The following is a 16850-nucleotide window of genomic DNA, read 5'->3' on the forward strand; positions in this document are numbered from 1 at the left end:
AATCCCTATGGCCCCATCCACTCGTCCATCATGCGTGAGATCTTATCTCCCAGTATAGCATCAAACACCACTGGGGACCACTTCTCCACTCCTATGGAAGCGAACTGGAATCTCCAAACTGGGTGTGTCTAGTAGCCCACTACGTTGATCAAACCCCCTTTCCGAGGCTGCAAGATCACAAGTGTTACCTCCAGGGGTAGAGGGTAAGAGTCCGGAATCTCTAGATAATTCCAGGGTCCCAATCTCCAAAAGTCCCGCAGGGATGCCCAGGCTGGAAAATGGGAGCAGCTGACCGGGAGGACGAGCCCCTTCCCTCTAGCTCCCCCCTCGAATGGAAGGAGGGGATGGGATGATGCGAAGAGGAAGCGGAAGGGAACGTTGTCTTACCCTTGCCCGCTAGCAAGGGTGTCGAGGCAGGGGAGGGGAGGGTGGCTGAAGAACCTGCTAAGGAGGTGGAGAGGGGGGCAGAGCGGGAGGGGGAGGGGGAGGGGGAGGAGGGGGATGGCTGGTGAGGATGACCATAGCAGGAGGGGCGAGGGGGGGGGGAGGAGGCAGAGGGAACCTAGGAGGGAGGGGGGGGAGTGGAGAGGGAGGGAGAGGGATATTGGGGGGGGGGGGGAGGAGCGACCACCGGCCCCCCTTGCTGATCAGGCTTGCAGGGGCTCTGAATCCGCTCCCCCTCAGCCGCTGTCGACGGGCTAACCTCCGTGCAGCTTCCGCCATCACAGCATCAGGAGCTCCTAGGGCTCGCTGCCGATGCAAAGGTGAAAGCAGACTCTGGGCCTCCATCACAAGAGGATCACCTGGCTGAGCAATGGCCCCTACCACTTGGGGGGGTGGGTCTCCACATATGGCCTTCTGCTGCTACTGCTCCTCAGGTGCCTCTCGAGGAACTCTGTCCCTCTCTCTGCGTCTAGCCCTCTGTCTGCGGTGCTTTCGGCTTGTTTGCTTGGTTTCTTTTTCCTTTTAACCTAGGTCCAGTCCCCTTCTGAAGGGGTCACCCACGGTGTCTAGGACTCATGATGCTCCTGCCTAGGAGGGTGCTGGACTCTGGCCAGCTAACTCTACCTACTCTACGGGGAGGGGGGGGGGAGGCACTCAGCCTTGGCCGCGGAGGCAATCTCTAGCTAAGTGACCCATCTGTCTACAACGAAGATAGTGGCCTAGTAACCCAGAAATCTCCACTCACTAGCAAAGTGTACCCCCTTTTAGGGTCTTAAGGAGGATCAACTCTGGGAGGGTCTCTGGGCTCTCAACCACCAGTCTAATCTTGGGGACCCCGTCATCTGCTACCACTGATGCTATTACGTACAATTTCTAATCTCTCTTATCTCGTTTCGTCAATCACGGGTAAGACGAATCACAGGCGCTAGCATCACAAATTTCCTCCCAGTCTTTCTCATGGATAGCATACACACAAAAGATAAGTAACTTTTCATTCCTCATGCCTATCCACAAGCCCACAGTTCCCTAGATGGTTCCCCCTGCCACATGTCATCATTTTAGGCCTTTAGCTTGGTACACCATTTACCCCTCTCTTAGGACACAATTAAAACATTTGCCCCTTGGCATTATTACACATTTAGGTGCACCTAGGCCTTAGCACTCAGAACCACCTAGTCGATGCCAATACACCCTCACCTACGACCTTGGTAGTTACTTCCCTTGACCGTTTAATTTACGCACATAACATATTACAAAAGTCGGTCATCTAAGAAAATGCCCACCGATCTTTCCGAGGTCATGCTATCTCGACTAGAGTATAACATTCCTTCCCTCTTCAAGCATCAGCATCCTCGATGATGAAATCTGGGAACACTCTCCGTAACTGGTATACGGATTCCCAGGTAGCTTCTGATAGAGGTAGACCATGCCATGCAACCAACACCGTGGGTATCTTCCGATTGCGCACTTGCATTGTTCCTCGGTCCAGGATTCTTGCCGGTTTGCGTCTTGCATTATCCTCTATCTCCTGAAACAAAACCACACCTTCGATTAGTGAGTCACCAGTATGCAAAAATTTCTTTAAACGAGAAACATGAAACACTGGGTGCACCTTACACCCCGGTGGTAATTCTAATTTATAGGCTACCTTGCCTATTCTTTTTAGAATTAACCATGGCCCACAATATCGAGGTGATAACTTAGCACACTCTCCTGCAGTCAAAGACTTGGAGTGCGAAGGAACTCTGAGAAAAACTTTTTCTCCTTCCTTAAATTCTCTAGTGGATTGGTTTTCATCCGCATACACCTTAGCTCTATCCATAGCTTGGCGGATGTTAGCTCTCGCAAGTGCCAGCATCTCCCGCATCTGAACCACAAAGTTCGCGGCACTAGGCACTCTCTGAGGTACTCCAACTATAGTTGGCTTCGCTGGTCTATAACCATAGTTCGGTTCAAACGGACTGAACCCTGTAGAGGAATGTTTTCTATCATTGTAGGCAAACTCCAACAATGGCAACCACTTGTCCCATGTATGTTGCCTCATTGACACATATGCTCTAAGCATATCCTCTAAAATTTGGTTGATTCTTTCTGTCTGACCATCCATTTCTGGATGATCCCCACTACTCATTCCCAACTCAGTCCTTAGTGTCTCAAATACCGCAGTCCAAAAATGACCGGTAAATTTGACATCTCTGTTTGACACTATGGATTTGGGTAATCCATGCAGACGAAATATATGTCTAATAAACAAATCCGCCACTTACGGGGCACTAACAGACTCCCTAGTTGGAATGAAGTGAGCCATCTTGGTAAGACGATCAACCACCACAAGGATAGAATCGTATCCACCTTGTGTCGTAGGCAGCCCTACAATAAAGTCCATGGAAATGCTCTCCCACTTACTTAGTGGTATCTCCAAGGGCTGTAAAAGTCCGGGTGGCTTCACCCGCTCGGCCTTACTTACCTGACACGAAAAACAACGTGTCACATATTCATGAATATGCTTTTTCATCTTTGGCCAAAAGAAATCTCGCTTCACGAGATCATATGTCTTCTCGACTCCTGGATGTCCCGCACATGGGCTATCATGGCACTGTCGAATGACTCTCTGCCTGAGATCATTCTGACTAGGTACTACTACCTTGCCATTTCTTTTCAGCATACCATCCCTTATGGCATATCTTGCATAAGTTTGGCCTTTTCTGGATGCCAGGTCATCCTTTTCCCCGGGTTTTAACATATGAGCCTTAGGCCATAGACTCTGGACAAACTCGTCCACCTTTTAAGTTTCTCTAATCTCGGTCATTAGAGCACTCTCTAACACCGTGAAACTCATGTTATGCATAATGCGTGACAACGCATCAGCAACTTTATTATCTTTTCCTCTTCGGTACCAAATCGTCAAGTTAAACTCCTGCATGAATTCTGCCCACCTAGCTTAGCGGCCTCTCAAGTCAGGTTGTTTACAAAAATGTTTCAGAGTATCATGATCAACATCCACATAAAACTCTGATCCATACAAATAATGTCTCCATGTTTTCAAAGCATGGACAACAGCATACAACTCCAATTCATGAGTTGGCCAATTCCTTTGAGAGGGAGAAAGCTTTTTGCTTTCAAAGGCTACTGGCCTTCCCTCTTGGAGGAAAACTGCTCCTACCGCAATGCCACTTGCATCAGTTTCAAGGAACAATGGTTTCTGGGGATCAACTATTTTTAACACCGGTCCTGTGACCACAGCTTGTTTTATGGTGTTAAAACTTTCCTGTTGATTATGTCCCCATATAAAAGGTACTTTATCTGAGGTCAGATCAATCAATGGCGATACTATTTCGGAATATCCTTTGATATGCCTTCGATAAAATTGAACAAATCCCAAGAATGATCGCAAAGCGGTCAGACTCTGAGAGATTGGCCAAGTTAGTATCGCAGCCACTTTCTTTGGATCTATTTCTACCCCCTCTGGAGTAATTATGAATCCTAAGTATTCAAGTCTAACCATACACAGTATAGTTTTCTTCTTATTTACATAAAGACTGGCTTTCCTCAAAGTACTGAACACTATTTTAAGTGTTCGTGATGCTCAGTAATACTTTTAATGAATACCAGAATATCGTCAATAAAATGTACTACAAACTTTCCGATATACGGACGTAGTAAATCGTTCATAAGCATGACGAATGTAGCCACACTTAAGATCTATCTTACTGAAAATTACGGCTCTATGCAATGCATCTAGCAAATCATCGATCCGAGCCATCGGATACCTGTGCTTAGCAGTGATATTATTCAATGCTCTGTAATCTATACAGAGGCGAAAAGTATCATCTTTCTTCCTCTTTAATATCACTGGGGAAGAAAAATGTGAAAAACTGGGCTGAATCTGCCCCAACTTGAGGTATTCTTCCAGTTGTCTTCGCACCTCCGCTTCTTCTGTAAAGCTTAATCTATAGGGAGGTCTATTTACAGGTTCTGCCCCCGGGATAAGCTCAATTTTATGTTGAACATTCCGCTCTAGAGGTAATCTTCTCCGATCTCTCTTTAGCCAACTCGGCCATTTCCCCATCTTGGGTAGCCTCAGTGCTAGTCGACGCATCATCAATCGACTCTACCGATGCTATACACAGACACAGAAACTCTTTCGGAGTCTTCCGAATTTCCATGGCTGAAATCAATGGTCCTCAAGGTAAATCCTTTTCACCTCGCAAAGCATATTCTACCCCGTTCATGTTGAACTGGTAAATATGCTTTTTCCAATCAATGGCTGGATTTTTTCAAAAATGCCAAGCCATACCTAGGGCTATATCTGCGTGAGCAAGCCTAGTCAACTCAAAGTCCAGCTTCTCAACATAGTCTTGAATTCGAAGTTCTAACTGGGTAACCCTTTGGTCCCATACTTCAGTTGAACTTCCGTCCACCATCCTGACCGTATAAGCATAGTCAGACGGACTAGTTTTCAGCTTGAGCCTCTTAATAAGCTTCAAGTTAATTACATTGTGCGTTGACGCTGAGTCAAACAACACAATCACATCATGATTGGCTACTTGCCCTTTCATTTTAATCAACTCGGGCTCATCGAAAACCGTATACCCCGTTGCTGCGGGCTTTGAAAGGATATTATCATGTGCACCGCTTACTAACTTAGTAACACACACACTTAACAACACAGGTACTAACCTCTGAGAAGGTCCCGCCAATTGCCTCTGCATATGTTCCGCATTAGGACTCTCCTGCATTTCTGTGTCGCATTCAGATATTATCATATTGGCCGTGCGACGGCCTTTGTTCAGCGGATAATCTTTCCACTGATGTCGTTGAACGCAGCCGAAGCACAATCCTTCTTTTCTAGCTTTTTCTTTTTGTTCAGGGGTCAACGAGGACTTTGACCAAGCCCGGGCTGCCATTGGAGTTACTTTCCTTTTCACCCCAACGGTGGTACTTGTCTTTGCTGGTCCCTCAACCGGCTTCACCTGCTTGGTTTGGCCACTTGGCTGCGAGACACTTGTCTTTGAAGTCCATTTCCTCTGAAATCCCCCTTTTCTCGAGTACTCATGCTGAGTCCCTGCCTGCACAAACCCACTAGGTCTGCCTCTGGCATCCTCATAGTTCAGGGCTACTGCAATAGATTCATCTAATGTAGTCACATATTTAGCCCGAACTTCCATTTTAATCTTGTCGTTCAGTCCATAAATATAGTCTTTCAACTGAACCGATATAGGGAGAGGGTCTGTTATTTTCATAATACATTCCCTGAATTTGTCAGTGTACTCTGCCACCGACAAATTCCTCTGGCGAAGGTTTCTATACGCATCCCAAGCTCGGGACTCTTCGTCAGGTGGAAGAAAGTGTTTCTTGAATTCAGCTTTAAACCCTTCCCAGGTGGTAGGGGCAACTTGATCTTTCTGTTGCTTAATCCACCATCTATCCGCTGCCTCAATAAACAGGTGAGTGGTCTCGCGGATTTTCTTTAGATCAGATCTGATTTCACAAATGGCGAAGGCTTCTTCCCACTTGTGTAACCAAACCTCGATCACATCAGAACTGCGCTCGGTCATCCAACCAGCGTACTTTTCCGGTCTATAGTTTGCAATATTAGGTACCTTGACCTTTGCACGTTCTGATGAGTGTATACTAGGCTCTGGCTCTGCTGGAGCTTTGCCCTTATCATTCCTAGATGGTCTAGCCGACAAGGCTTGCACCATCTCCCTAATTTCATTTTGACCAGCATTCACTTGAAGCTGCTGGTTCATGATCTGCTGTAAAGCATCTTCTAATAAAGAAATCCTACCCACCAAAGTAGGCGTTGTGTGATGGGACACTTCTTGCGTAGATCGCGCTCTAGATTCACCAGGATTTACCCTGGAATCTTGTCCCTCTGCCTCCATTGTTTCAAAAGGGAAAATAGTTTTTTTTTTTTCACTTCAGATTCCCCTTTGCTGTACAGGAATAAATCGACTGCAAACTCTGCTGTACAGGAATAAATCGACTGCAAATTGAAAATTAAAAATTTGTATAGAAGAAATAAAATGCCCCCTGGAGTCTTCACGTAGCACAGATATCCCGCTTTCTTTATGAGCAACGATGCTACCAGTCATGGAGCGGCTGAGTCAATCCAAAATAGGAGCAGGGTTCCCGTAAGCAAGACGGACGTTCCTTTCTCTATCCTTACTATTTATTCGAATTACAGGCCATATAATATCACAGGTAGGTCCTCGCTATTGGCCACCTCTTCAGAATAGTCACGACGCGATACCAGCGTGACTACGAAGTTGCGCCATCACCACGAACTCCTGTGCTGAAACGTGCCTTCAAAAGAGAAAGCTTCGTCGATGAAGCCACTGATACGCTTGACACCACCGCCTCGCTCACGGGCTATTCGCGTCGAAGGGCCTCCCCGTTCATGAGCCACTGTTAAGCCCACGAACAGTCACCTAACACACACGTCGTTCGCCTTCCTTCTCGTTGGTAGAGTGTAGCGCAACGGGATATTCCAACAGAGCGCAGGGAAGAGAAATCGATGGGGCAGGAGTCCATCCTCTGGAAACCCGTCGGCATGAGAGTACTTAATTATTACGAGCTCATATTCTGCACAAATGTTTTCAAGCGGGTGCTCCGAATGATACGCTCCCACAGCGTAATCTTGCGCTGAAGCCTTGCTTCTAGTTCCCTGTCGAGCCACTAATAAAGATGAATAGGAGATTTGGAGGATCTGTCTTCTACATAGATGAGATAGAGACACCACACGATGTGGCAGACAGACCTGTCAAAAATTATTATGCAATCAAAATACATAGATAAAACAGACATTTACTTTGAGGCCATTATGGAAAGTTTTATAAACATTAATAGCTCCAATTGTAGATAATCCTGATGGTCATAGGTGGAACCAAAGTTTACAATGCTGCGGAGCATGATAGCTTGTTGCCTTTCTGCCTCCGTTTGCAAAGGCATCCCACCAAACTCTGATGACCAACGCAAGCACATCATCTACAGACCTTTGCATCATATACAGTGATTGCACCAGACTTCCAGTATTTTCTGCCGCATGAGAATGGTTCTCTAGTATGGTACTTAAATCTGACAATTGCTGTTTGAACAGATCAAATTCTCAAATACAGAATAAGAAACATCAAGTTTAGATTGGATATTAAAAGAAACGAAAAAGAAATTTCTGGCAATGCACTGATCAGAAAAGCCAAACCCTTAAATTAATATACCCGTTCTGCTGACACTGGACTAGCATAAGACTGGAAAGAGCTGGAATACAAAAGGGCTGCTTAATTGCACAATAAAAAATACTGGACTATACCACAGTTGTCTAAGAGAAAGAAAAGAGACCCCAATAACCTGATCCAGATAAAAATTTGTACCTCTACAAATTCTGGAATCAAGATCTATATCCAAGATAATATGTCCAACCAGTCTTTTCCGCATCACTGTCCTTTTTTAGCACAAGCGTGATAGAAAATGTGCAAATCTTACCCTATTAGAGGACTCTGGAGCCTCACTCGATCCTGTTAATTCCAAGTAGAATTCAGGCTCCATACTAGAACACCAAACAAGAGCTCCAGGCACGTGACTTCCGTTTGATGATTTGCTGAAGATAGTTGCATAGAGCTCAACCTTTGCAGAACCATCCTGTGAACCAACCACCTCAAATAAGCGTCGCAGCCTTGACTCACCTGCAAAGTAAAGGTTTATGTCTCCCAGAGAACACAATATGCAGCATGTACAACAATATTAAAAAAGTTATCTCATCTAAGATTATTCTCTGTGATAACATCATAAGCAAAAGTCAAGTACCTGGTCGCATACTCAAGAATCTACAAGCAACCAAAGATAATGACCCCTGCAATTCCATTCAAGAGTAAGCATGAGCAGGCAGTGCATAAAGCTCTATCTCAAAAACAAAACCAAGATTATCATGGCAGTAGCTGTGACCTGTAAATAGCTTAATTATTTTGATATAGAGTCTACCACTCACATTTAAGGCCTTTACTGTAACCTTTGTACACATTAGAAGGATTTTGTCTCTTTTATACCCGAAAACGGAAGGCCAAACATAAGAGGCCAAACGGAAAAGGAGATAAGTTCAGAGCACTGCGAAATGCCTTAAACTTCTCACATGAAAGTGCTTTGGTGAAGATGTCTGCAACATTGTCATGTGTTGACACATAGATCATACTGATCTCCCCTGCATGCAACTTCTCTCTGGCATAATGATAATGAACCTCAATGTGCTTCGTGCGAGCATGAAACACAGGATTCTTTGCCACTGCTATAGCACTCTGACTATCAGTGAGAATTGAAGAAGGTCCATCTAATAAGAGATCAAGATCAGCAAACAAACGACGCAGCCAAACACATTCAACTGTCACTGTGAAAGCTGCCCTATACTCAGCTTCACATGAGGAAGTAGCCACTGTAGATTGTTTCTTTCTTAGACAAGAAATGCAAGCTTTGCCCAAAAAGAAACAATTACCACTAGTGGACTGCCTGGTATCATAGTCTCCAACCCAATCTGAATCACTGTAAGCATGCATATGCAAGTCACCCCGCCGGGAAGCATCAAGCCAAAAGACTTTGTGCCTTGCAAATAACGGAAGATGCGTTTTACAGCCTGCCAATATGTAGTCTTTGGGCTGTGCATATATCTGCTCACCTAAGGTACTGCATACCGAATATCGAGCCTTTTATTGCACAAATGGATCAGGCATCCAACAGCCTGACTGTAAAGTGTGACATCCACTAATTCACCTGCATCATTCATAGCAAGCTTCAACCCTGGCTCCATGGGAGTGGCTGTAGGCTTACAATCTTGCATGTTGAATCTATCCAAGAGCTTTTGCACATACTTGGATTGAGACATAACAATGCCACGCTTGTCTTGTATGAACCGGATCCCCAAATAGAAATTTAACATGCCCAAATCTGTCATGTCAAATTCAACTTTCAATTCAGCCTTGAATCTGCAATTATTTCCTCATTTGACCCTGTGAGAAGCATGTCATCTACATAAAGAATGATGACTAAAATATCCCCCCCATCCTTCTTGATGTAGAGGGTGCTTTCAGTGGGACTATTATGTAGCCCCTTGCTGGCTTGTTTCAACCCATATAAAGCTTTATTCAGCTTGCAAACTTGAAGTGCATTGCCCGAGAGTTCAAAGCCAGGAGGTTGTTTGACATAAACCTTTTCCCTGCAAGTCCCCATTTAGGAAAACTGTTTTTATGTCCAATTGATGAACATTCCAAACAAAAGTTGCAGCCATGGCAATAACTGATCTGATAGTTGTCATCCGAGATGTAGGAGCAAAAGTCTCCTCATAATCTAAGCCCTTTTTCTGAGCATGGCCTTTGGCAACCAGCCATGCCTTGTACCTATCAATGGACCCATCTAGCTTCCTTTTCACTTTGAAAACCCATTTGGTACCAATGGCATGTTTTCTTGGTGGTAAATCCACAACATCCCAAGTCTGATTTTTCTCAATGGACTACAATTCACTGTGCATGGCATTCATCCAATGCACATTATCCTTGGCTTCTTTGAAAGTATCATGTTCTTCTTCATCAAGAAGAGTACCTGCATAAGCTGATTAAACAGAAAGAGCCCCCCCTACGTGCCTTGCTGCACTACGAGTCCTGCCAGGCAAAGGTGCCTCAAGTCTACTCTCCCTGAGAGTCTATAGCAACCAGTTCGGAACTGTTTTTGCTGCATGTATCTCTTGAATCTCTTGCCTGACAACATCATCCACTGCTTGTGGAGGAACAAAATCAGCAAGTGGCTGAATCGGGGCATGCGGATCAAGAAGAGGCTGCTGTAAATGCTGATTTTCAGCTTGAGTATCAGCTGGGGAACCAAAAGCAATAGGAAGGAACCCCTCAAAAACATCATCTGAAGAAGCTGGAATAGTGAATCCAGCATGTGTATGAGCTGAATTCTCTGAAAAATTTACATCTCTACTCACAAAACTCGTTGTGGCAGGATTGTAGAGACGATAGCCTTTGCTTTCTGTACTACATCCAACAAAGATACACTTTAGTGCCTTATCTGACAACTTATGTCGAAACTCCACAGGCACGTGGGCATATGCAACACATCCAAAGACACAAAAATCATCCACTGAAGGCTTTCTCCCATACTAAGCCTCGTAGGGAGTGATTGTCTTCAAAGCCTTTGTGGGAGCCCAATTCAAAACATAGAGCCCAATTTAAAACATACATGAGCCCTTCGAGCCAGAATCTGTGAGGCAACTTCTTACTAGTGAGCATGCATCTATCTATCTCCATGAGAGTTCTATTTTTCCGCTCAGCTTTGCCATTTTGCTGAGGGGTAAGCCTCACTGTAAGCTGATGTGTGATGCCTTTCTCCTTTAAAAATGCCTCAAATTCATGAGACATATATTCCCCCCCTCTGTCAGTGCGAAGTGTCTGCACCTTGAGTCCTGTCTCATTTTCAACCTTGGCCACAAATTGTTTGAAATGCATAAACACATCTGGTTTTTTCTTCAAGCCATAGACCCAAGTGTAATGTGTGTAGTCATCTATAAATGTGACATAATACAGATAACCACCCAAAGCAGGTGTCCTCATGGGACCACAAACATCACTATGTATAAGCTGCAATTTTCAGACAACTCGTACTACACCATCCTTTTTAAAGGGAGATCTATGCATCTTACCGAGGATGCACCCTTCACAGGCATGAGGAGGAGGTGACTCCAAAGGAGGCAATGCATCAACCATAGCATGCTTCTGAAGTGTCATCAAGCTGCCATAGCTCATGTGTCCATATCTGGCATGCCATAACTCCGCATTCTGCATGGCAACAGTGGGAGTGTTCACTTCAAGCGCAAGATCGTATCTTTTCTCATAAACATCAAGCTGAAAAAGACCCCGATACAAAGTGCCAGACAACATCAAAGCATAATCATTTTCTTTGTCTCGGACTGCACACTTGGCATATTCAAAGATGACCTGAAATCCTCCTCGATTGAGCAAGGACACTGAAAGTAAATTCTTCTTGATAGGCACATAAAGAACATCTGAAATTCTGAAATATGTGCCATCCGTGGAGGGGTAAGTATAATGTCACCCACTCTAAACACTGAATAAGAAGAATTGTTTGCACAAGTCACCCTCTTTCCAGCGGGTGGTGCATGTAGAGATGCAAAAAGACTCTTCCTTGAAGTTATGTGCTTGGATGCACCACTATCAAAATACCATGTGTTCAATGTCTCATTGACACTGAAAGTGCATGCATCCTTCAAAGGGTCATAGCCGCGAGTCAGAAAAGCATAAGAGTCATCCTAGAGTGGCTGTAGTATCTCAACCAGCCACTTGAAAATCTAAAATACAAGACAAAAAGGCATAATCTTCTTCCACAAAGTTGGCTGTAGCATCCGCTCCTTCATGTGCACTAGGGGCTGATGCATCTGAGACAACCATACCCGAATCCTTTTTCTTTTCCTTTGCTATTCTCTTCTTGCATTCACCAATATAGTGACCCGGCTTCTTGCAGTAGTGACAAATACCCTTCCTCTTTCGCTTCTCTGCATCACCTTTAGCCTTGTGAGAGGGCTGTCCGGAATCAGCTTTATGCCGATGTGTAGGCTGATTAGCATGTTGCTTTTGCTGTCCTTTCCCTTTAGGCTTGAATTTTGAAAGCATGGCATGCTCGCCGGCCCGTGTGGCCATGTTCTTCTTGGTTTGCTCCTCCTGCAACAAAAGTCCTACCAACTCATGAAAAGAGAGAGGATTGGCACCCCCCCTCAATGACAAATTCAGCGAGGTATGCAAACTGAGATACGACTAAGGAAGAGAATTCAGAATGGTGGTGATCGTCTCTGAATCAGGAATGATCTCATCTATATTCAGCAATTGTTCCCTCAAATCCTGAAGCTTGGTGAGGTGAGCATTCATGGAATCACCCTCATTCATATGTGTGTGAGATAGCTCTCTCTTCAGGCAAGAGACGCGGGCATCATTTTTAGCTGCAAACATGCTCTCTAAAACATCCCAAGCTGCCTTCGAGGTCTTGCATGACCGAATGTGTGGAATGATAAACCCTAGTTGGCCAAATTTTGTACATAGGTCCGGTTTTAGTAGGGCTGACCACCCTCCTAATATAAATTTGACAGAAAGTGAAATAACTGAAAGAGCTTGTGCATCACGTGAATCCCACCTTTTCTATTCTTGTGTGGGATGCACCAAAGCAACAGCTGCTGCACCTAACACTTGTCCTGCACCTTGTGCTTGACCTCTACCCCTTCCTCCACTTTGTTGAGGAGGAGTGGCAGGTGCAACCACGGTCTCTAGCCTTGTCTCATCTCCGTTGGCATGATCCCATAGATGTTTGCCACCTAAGATATTGCGAACCATAAAGCTCCATAAGGAGTAGTTGGTGCCATTCGACTTATCCTCCTATGTGAGGACACCAAAAACCTCTTTGGGGTTGTTTTGAGCCATAACTGCTAGATAAAACAAAAATGCAGCAAATTTGACAAGTGAAATCCCATCCTGGGATCAAAGTCACAACCAAAGTCTACAAAAAATCTGCCCAAACTGACAGCTTGCTGTCACAGCCTATCAAAGGCTTAAACCGCACCAGAATGCTCTGCAAATACCAAAAATCTCAGCCCCAAGTGAGTGCAGTCTGCAGCAACTCTGGCCCGCCTTTGCCTCCTGGATCTATGCCCAAAGATGAGGCACCTGCTGCTCCTGCTGCTCCTATGATTGCTGATCTGCTCCTTTTATAGGCCCCAAGGGGCTCCAAAATGACCGACCAGCAGGGCCCCTTATGGCCGACTGCTGGCCCCTTCATCCGACCCCACCAGCCCTTGTTTATGGGGCTGTGGGTACACTTTCTAGGGCTGTGTGCTGGCCGACCAGCCAGCCCAGCCCTATTGTAAGGACAGGGCACTGCCCACTTGCAGCCCCCTTTGCTGCTCCATCTGGCCACCTGGGTGCCCTGCCCTCCTGCCAGGCTTATTGCAGGCCATTGATCTGCCCACAAACCTGTCCATAGGTACGTGCTTTTTCTGCTGCAGCACCCCACCATGTGTTGCCATCCATCAGCGCCATCTTGCTGCTCTTGATGCAGCCTCTGTTTGCTGTAAGGTGCTAGCAGCCCATGTGGCAGCCCCCCCTCTCTCTCTCTTCTCTGGGTGCACATACATATATGTGTATATGTATACATCTATATATATCCCTGATTCTTGCGAACAAAATTCTGTAATATTGAACTTCTCTATAAGGCTGCTAAGTTTCAGCCATAAAATTTTGTATGTTATGTATATGTATGTATATATATATACATAAATATGTATATATATACATACTACATACATACATACATATATATATATATATATATATATATATATATAAAACACACTTTTTTTTGTGAAATTTCTCTCTCTCACACACACACACATATGTATATGTATATGTATATGTATATATGTATACATCTATATATATCCCTGATTCTTGCGAACAAAATTCTGTAATATTGAACTTTTCTATAAGGCTTCTAAGTTTCAGCCATAAAATTTTGCAAGATTTCACATCTAGTGTGGATACAGAAGTTCAGATTACACGCCCGGGAAGGGCTAAAGTTGCCTTCTTGAAGTAAATTACCTCAGGATGCCAAGTTTCGCAATTCTACTCAATAATCAAAGTGTAAGGTCTGGTAAGTATATATCACATATACGAGACCAAAGATAGCCAATAGGAAGGAAAGGAATGCGTAACTGATTTACGAATGTGTTTGCCAATCCAGAATTGTGCGCAATTCAAGAATTGACTGTACTAGTAAGACGTTACGAGCCCTGTTTGTGATTAAGCTAAAGCTTGTCAAAATGGTTAGGATATCTACCCATGTCACGTACAACAGGCCACCTCTAGGTGATAGCTCCTTCGCAGTCCAAGTGCCAACGATCTTGTCAAATGACTTGAGCAGTCGAAACAAAGCCATCCCAGAAACCACACCCGCCCGCCACTCCTTCAGATTCACTTCTTTGTCCCACCGACTGCAAAATGACATCCACAGACACTCGGAAGAAGCCATTTTGCGAAGCGAACGGCAAGTGGTTGCGACTCTAAGGACGTCCTGATAATCCAAGTTCAGCAACACGCAGGTAACAGCGTCCTCTGGAAGGTTGAGGAGGTCCATGAGGAAGAAGTGAATTATTTTGGAAAGCAGAGCAGAACCAGAAACGAGGAACGAAAGCTGCAGCGCAGATGATCGCAAAGACGGCTTCTTTTCCTTCTCTCCCTATTCGTGCTGTAGCTGATCATTCAAAGGCTCGCGATGCTGCTGAGAGCTGATCTTTCACACTCTCCCACAGATTGCTGTTCATGGCGGTGCAGAATTCTTGCACACTCCTTTCTTGTCTCCTCTTTGCAGCAATCTCCTCCTCTTCTTCCCGCTCCCCACAATTGCTACAACCTTCCGCCTTGATGGGCTTCTCCTCTATCCTCTCCTCTGTTTAGTATACTTCCTCCTGAATGGGTGTTTCCTAAACACTTCCTCCTCGTCAATGGGTGTTCTTGGAGGAGGAGATTGCTCACTTTCAGAACGAGATCTCTCTTCTCCCCGCTCCCCACAATTGCTACGAGCTTCACCCTCGATGACGTCCTCTATCGTCTCCTCTGTATAGCATACTTCCTCCTCCTCAATGGGTCTTCTGAGAGATATTGAGTTGCGATCAATGGGAACTCTTCGTGATATCGTGTCTTCTGTATAGAATACTTCCTCCTCCTCCTCCTCCTCCTCAATGGGTGTTCTGAGGGATCTCGTTGTGAAATTGAGCTGCGATCGTTGGTAACTCTTCGTGATATCGTCTCTTCTGTAACCTCCTCCTCCTCGATGGAAATTGAGCTGCGATCGATGGGAACTCTTCGTGATCTCGATGCTTGTTCTATGAGATTGCTAACTGCACACCTGTCGCCCTGCTTTGGTACGAGACTCTAGAGCTCTACGACATGGGCCGTCTTCACACCACGTGGCTTTCAGGGATTCGTCGGACCAACTGCGTCTGATTGTTGGCTGTCAGCAACCCACATCAGGGGGTGCCGGACAGTGTTCACAGAAAACATTTTTCCCAACAAATCACAAAACTAGGGGTTTCAAAATTTGGAATTTGCTGTTTTTAAAGATAAAATATGACTAAATGGCCTAAAATTTTACAGATATTGCAAAATTGAGAAAAAAAAATTTGCGAGTGAATGAAAATGTTATAGGTTCAATGTATATAGTTTGCAGGTTTTCTGTAAACACTACTGCCGGATACCCTTTGTCAAACGTCAAACTCTTCAACGCATGCATTCATTCCACATCGTCAGATGCCCCTCTTGCAAGCTGGGTGTCCGGCGGTGTGAACCCAACGTTAATGAGCGCTAAGTTGAGCTGACTTGGCGAACATGTCCATCACCCAAACTAGAACTCGACGCTCTCTTTCTACATGTGTCACCTTCACAAGGCTCTTAAAAAAAACAAAAAGTGACACCTTCAAAATAAGGGGCACACACGTGCCTAGAGCACTGCCCCCAAGTGGGGGAGTATAACTCCAATTGATCCGCTTTCAAAGGGCCTCTAAATAGGAACTTTGTAGTAGCTAGAGCTCTGCCCTAACGGAGTGCTAACAAAGGTTTTGAGGAGAGCTCCTTGGGTACCTCCATCCATGGCTTCCCTCCCATCACAACCTTGCATCTTCTCTTTGCCTCCCATGAATCCCTCCTTTGGATTCCATCTTCCCCCTCCTCTGAACTTGGATTCCATCTTCCCCCTCCTCACAACTTGGATTCCATCCTCCCCCTCCTTGCAACTTGGATTGGGCCTATGTTCCCATGGAACACAATAGAGAAGGTCGAAGAGGCAGAGGAACTCGAGCAGCAACAACAACAATTGCCGATGATTCTGCTGTCCCACGTAAACCCCACATCAACAACCTTAAGGATGCCTCAGGTGGACGACTCCTCTTTCTCTTCGTTGAGACCTGGCGGTTGTCAATCACTCACCCACCGTTGTGCTACAATTTGCTAAATTTCGCCTCTCTATTGAGGTCCCATCCCTTTCATTCGTGATTTCCTGTCTATAGGTCTGCCTCTCACAAAAGAATCCTCTATGCCTTGCCTTCAACTAGAGAGAGAGAGAGAGAGAGAGAGAGAGAATACTATGAAATTTTATACCATAGAATAATTTAAAATACAATAGGGGGAACGAAACCCGATTGAAAAGCCATTTAAATCAATAAATTATTAAGACTAAGAAAATATAAGAGCAAATCAAATGTGTGTGTGTGTGTGTGTGTAGTTATGTACAACACACTCTAGCACATCTTAGAGGATGAAGACGGCCAACTACAAAACGAATCTCCATTCATCTCATCACATCAAATT

The 16850-nt window shown here is 45.0% G+C and overlaps 1 protein-coding gene across 2 annotated transcripts in view; it reads right to left on the reverse strand.

Moving 5' to 3' along the window:
* LOC147879713 (uncharacterized) overlaps positions 1-15461 on the reverse strand; it is a 62774-nt gene extending 47313 nt beyond the window's left edge. For both annotated transcript variants that reach the window (XM_087372166.1, XM_087372167.1), the window contains exons 1-3: positions 14326-15461; positions 8251-8296; positions 7930-8129 (exon numbers count right to left, since the gene is read on the reverse strand). In XM_087372166.1, the coding sequence (XP_087228292.1) occupies positions 7930-8129; positions 8251-8296; positions 14326-14622 (543 nt within the window). In that variant the 5' untranslated portion in view covers positions 14623-15461. The remainder of the gene's footprint in view (positions 1-7929; positions 8130-8250; positions 8297-14325) is intronic.
* Positions 15462-16850: the final 1389 nt, after the last annotated feature.

This window comes from Dipteris shenzhenensis, chromosome 33 (assembly GCF_047967505.1).
Source record: "Dipteris shenzhenensis isolate YYH24624 ecotype China chromosome 33, Dip_SZ_1.0, whole genome shotgun sequence".
In the NCBI taxonomy this organism is placed as follows: Eukaryota; Viridiplantae; Streptophyta; class Polypodiopsida; order Gleicheniales; family Dipteridaceae; genus Dipteris; species Dipteris shenzhenensis.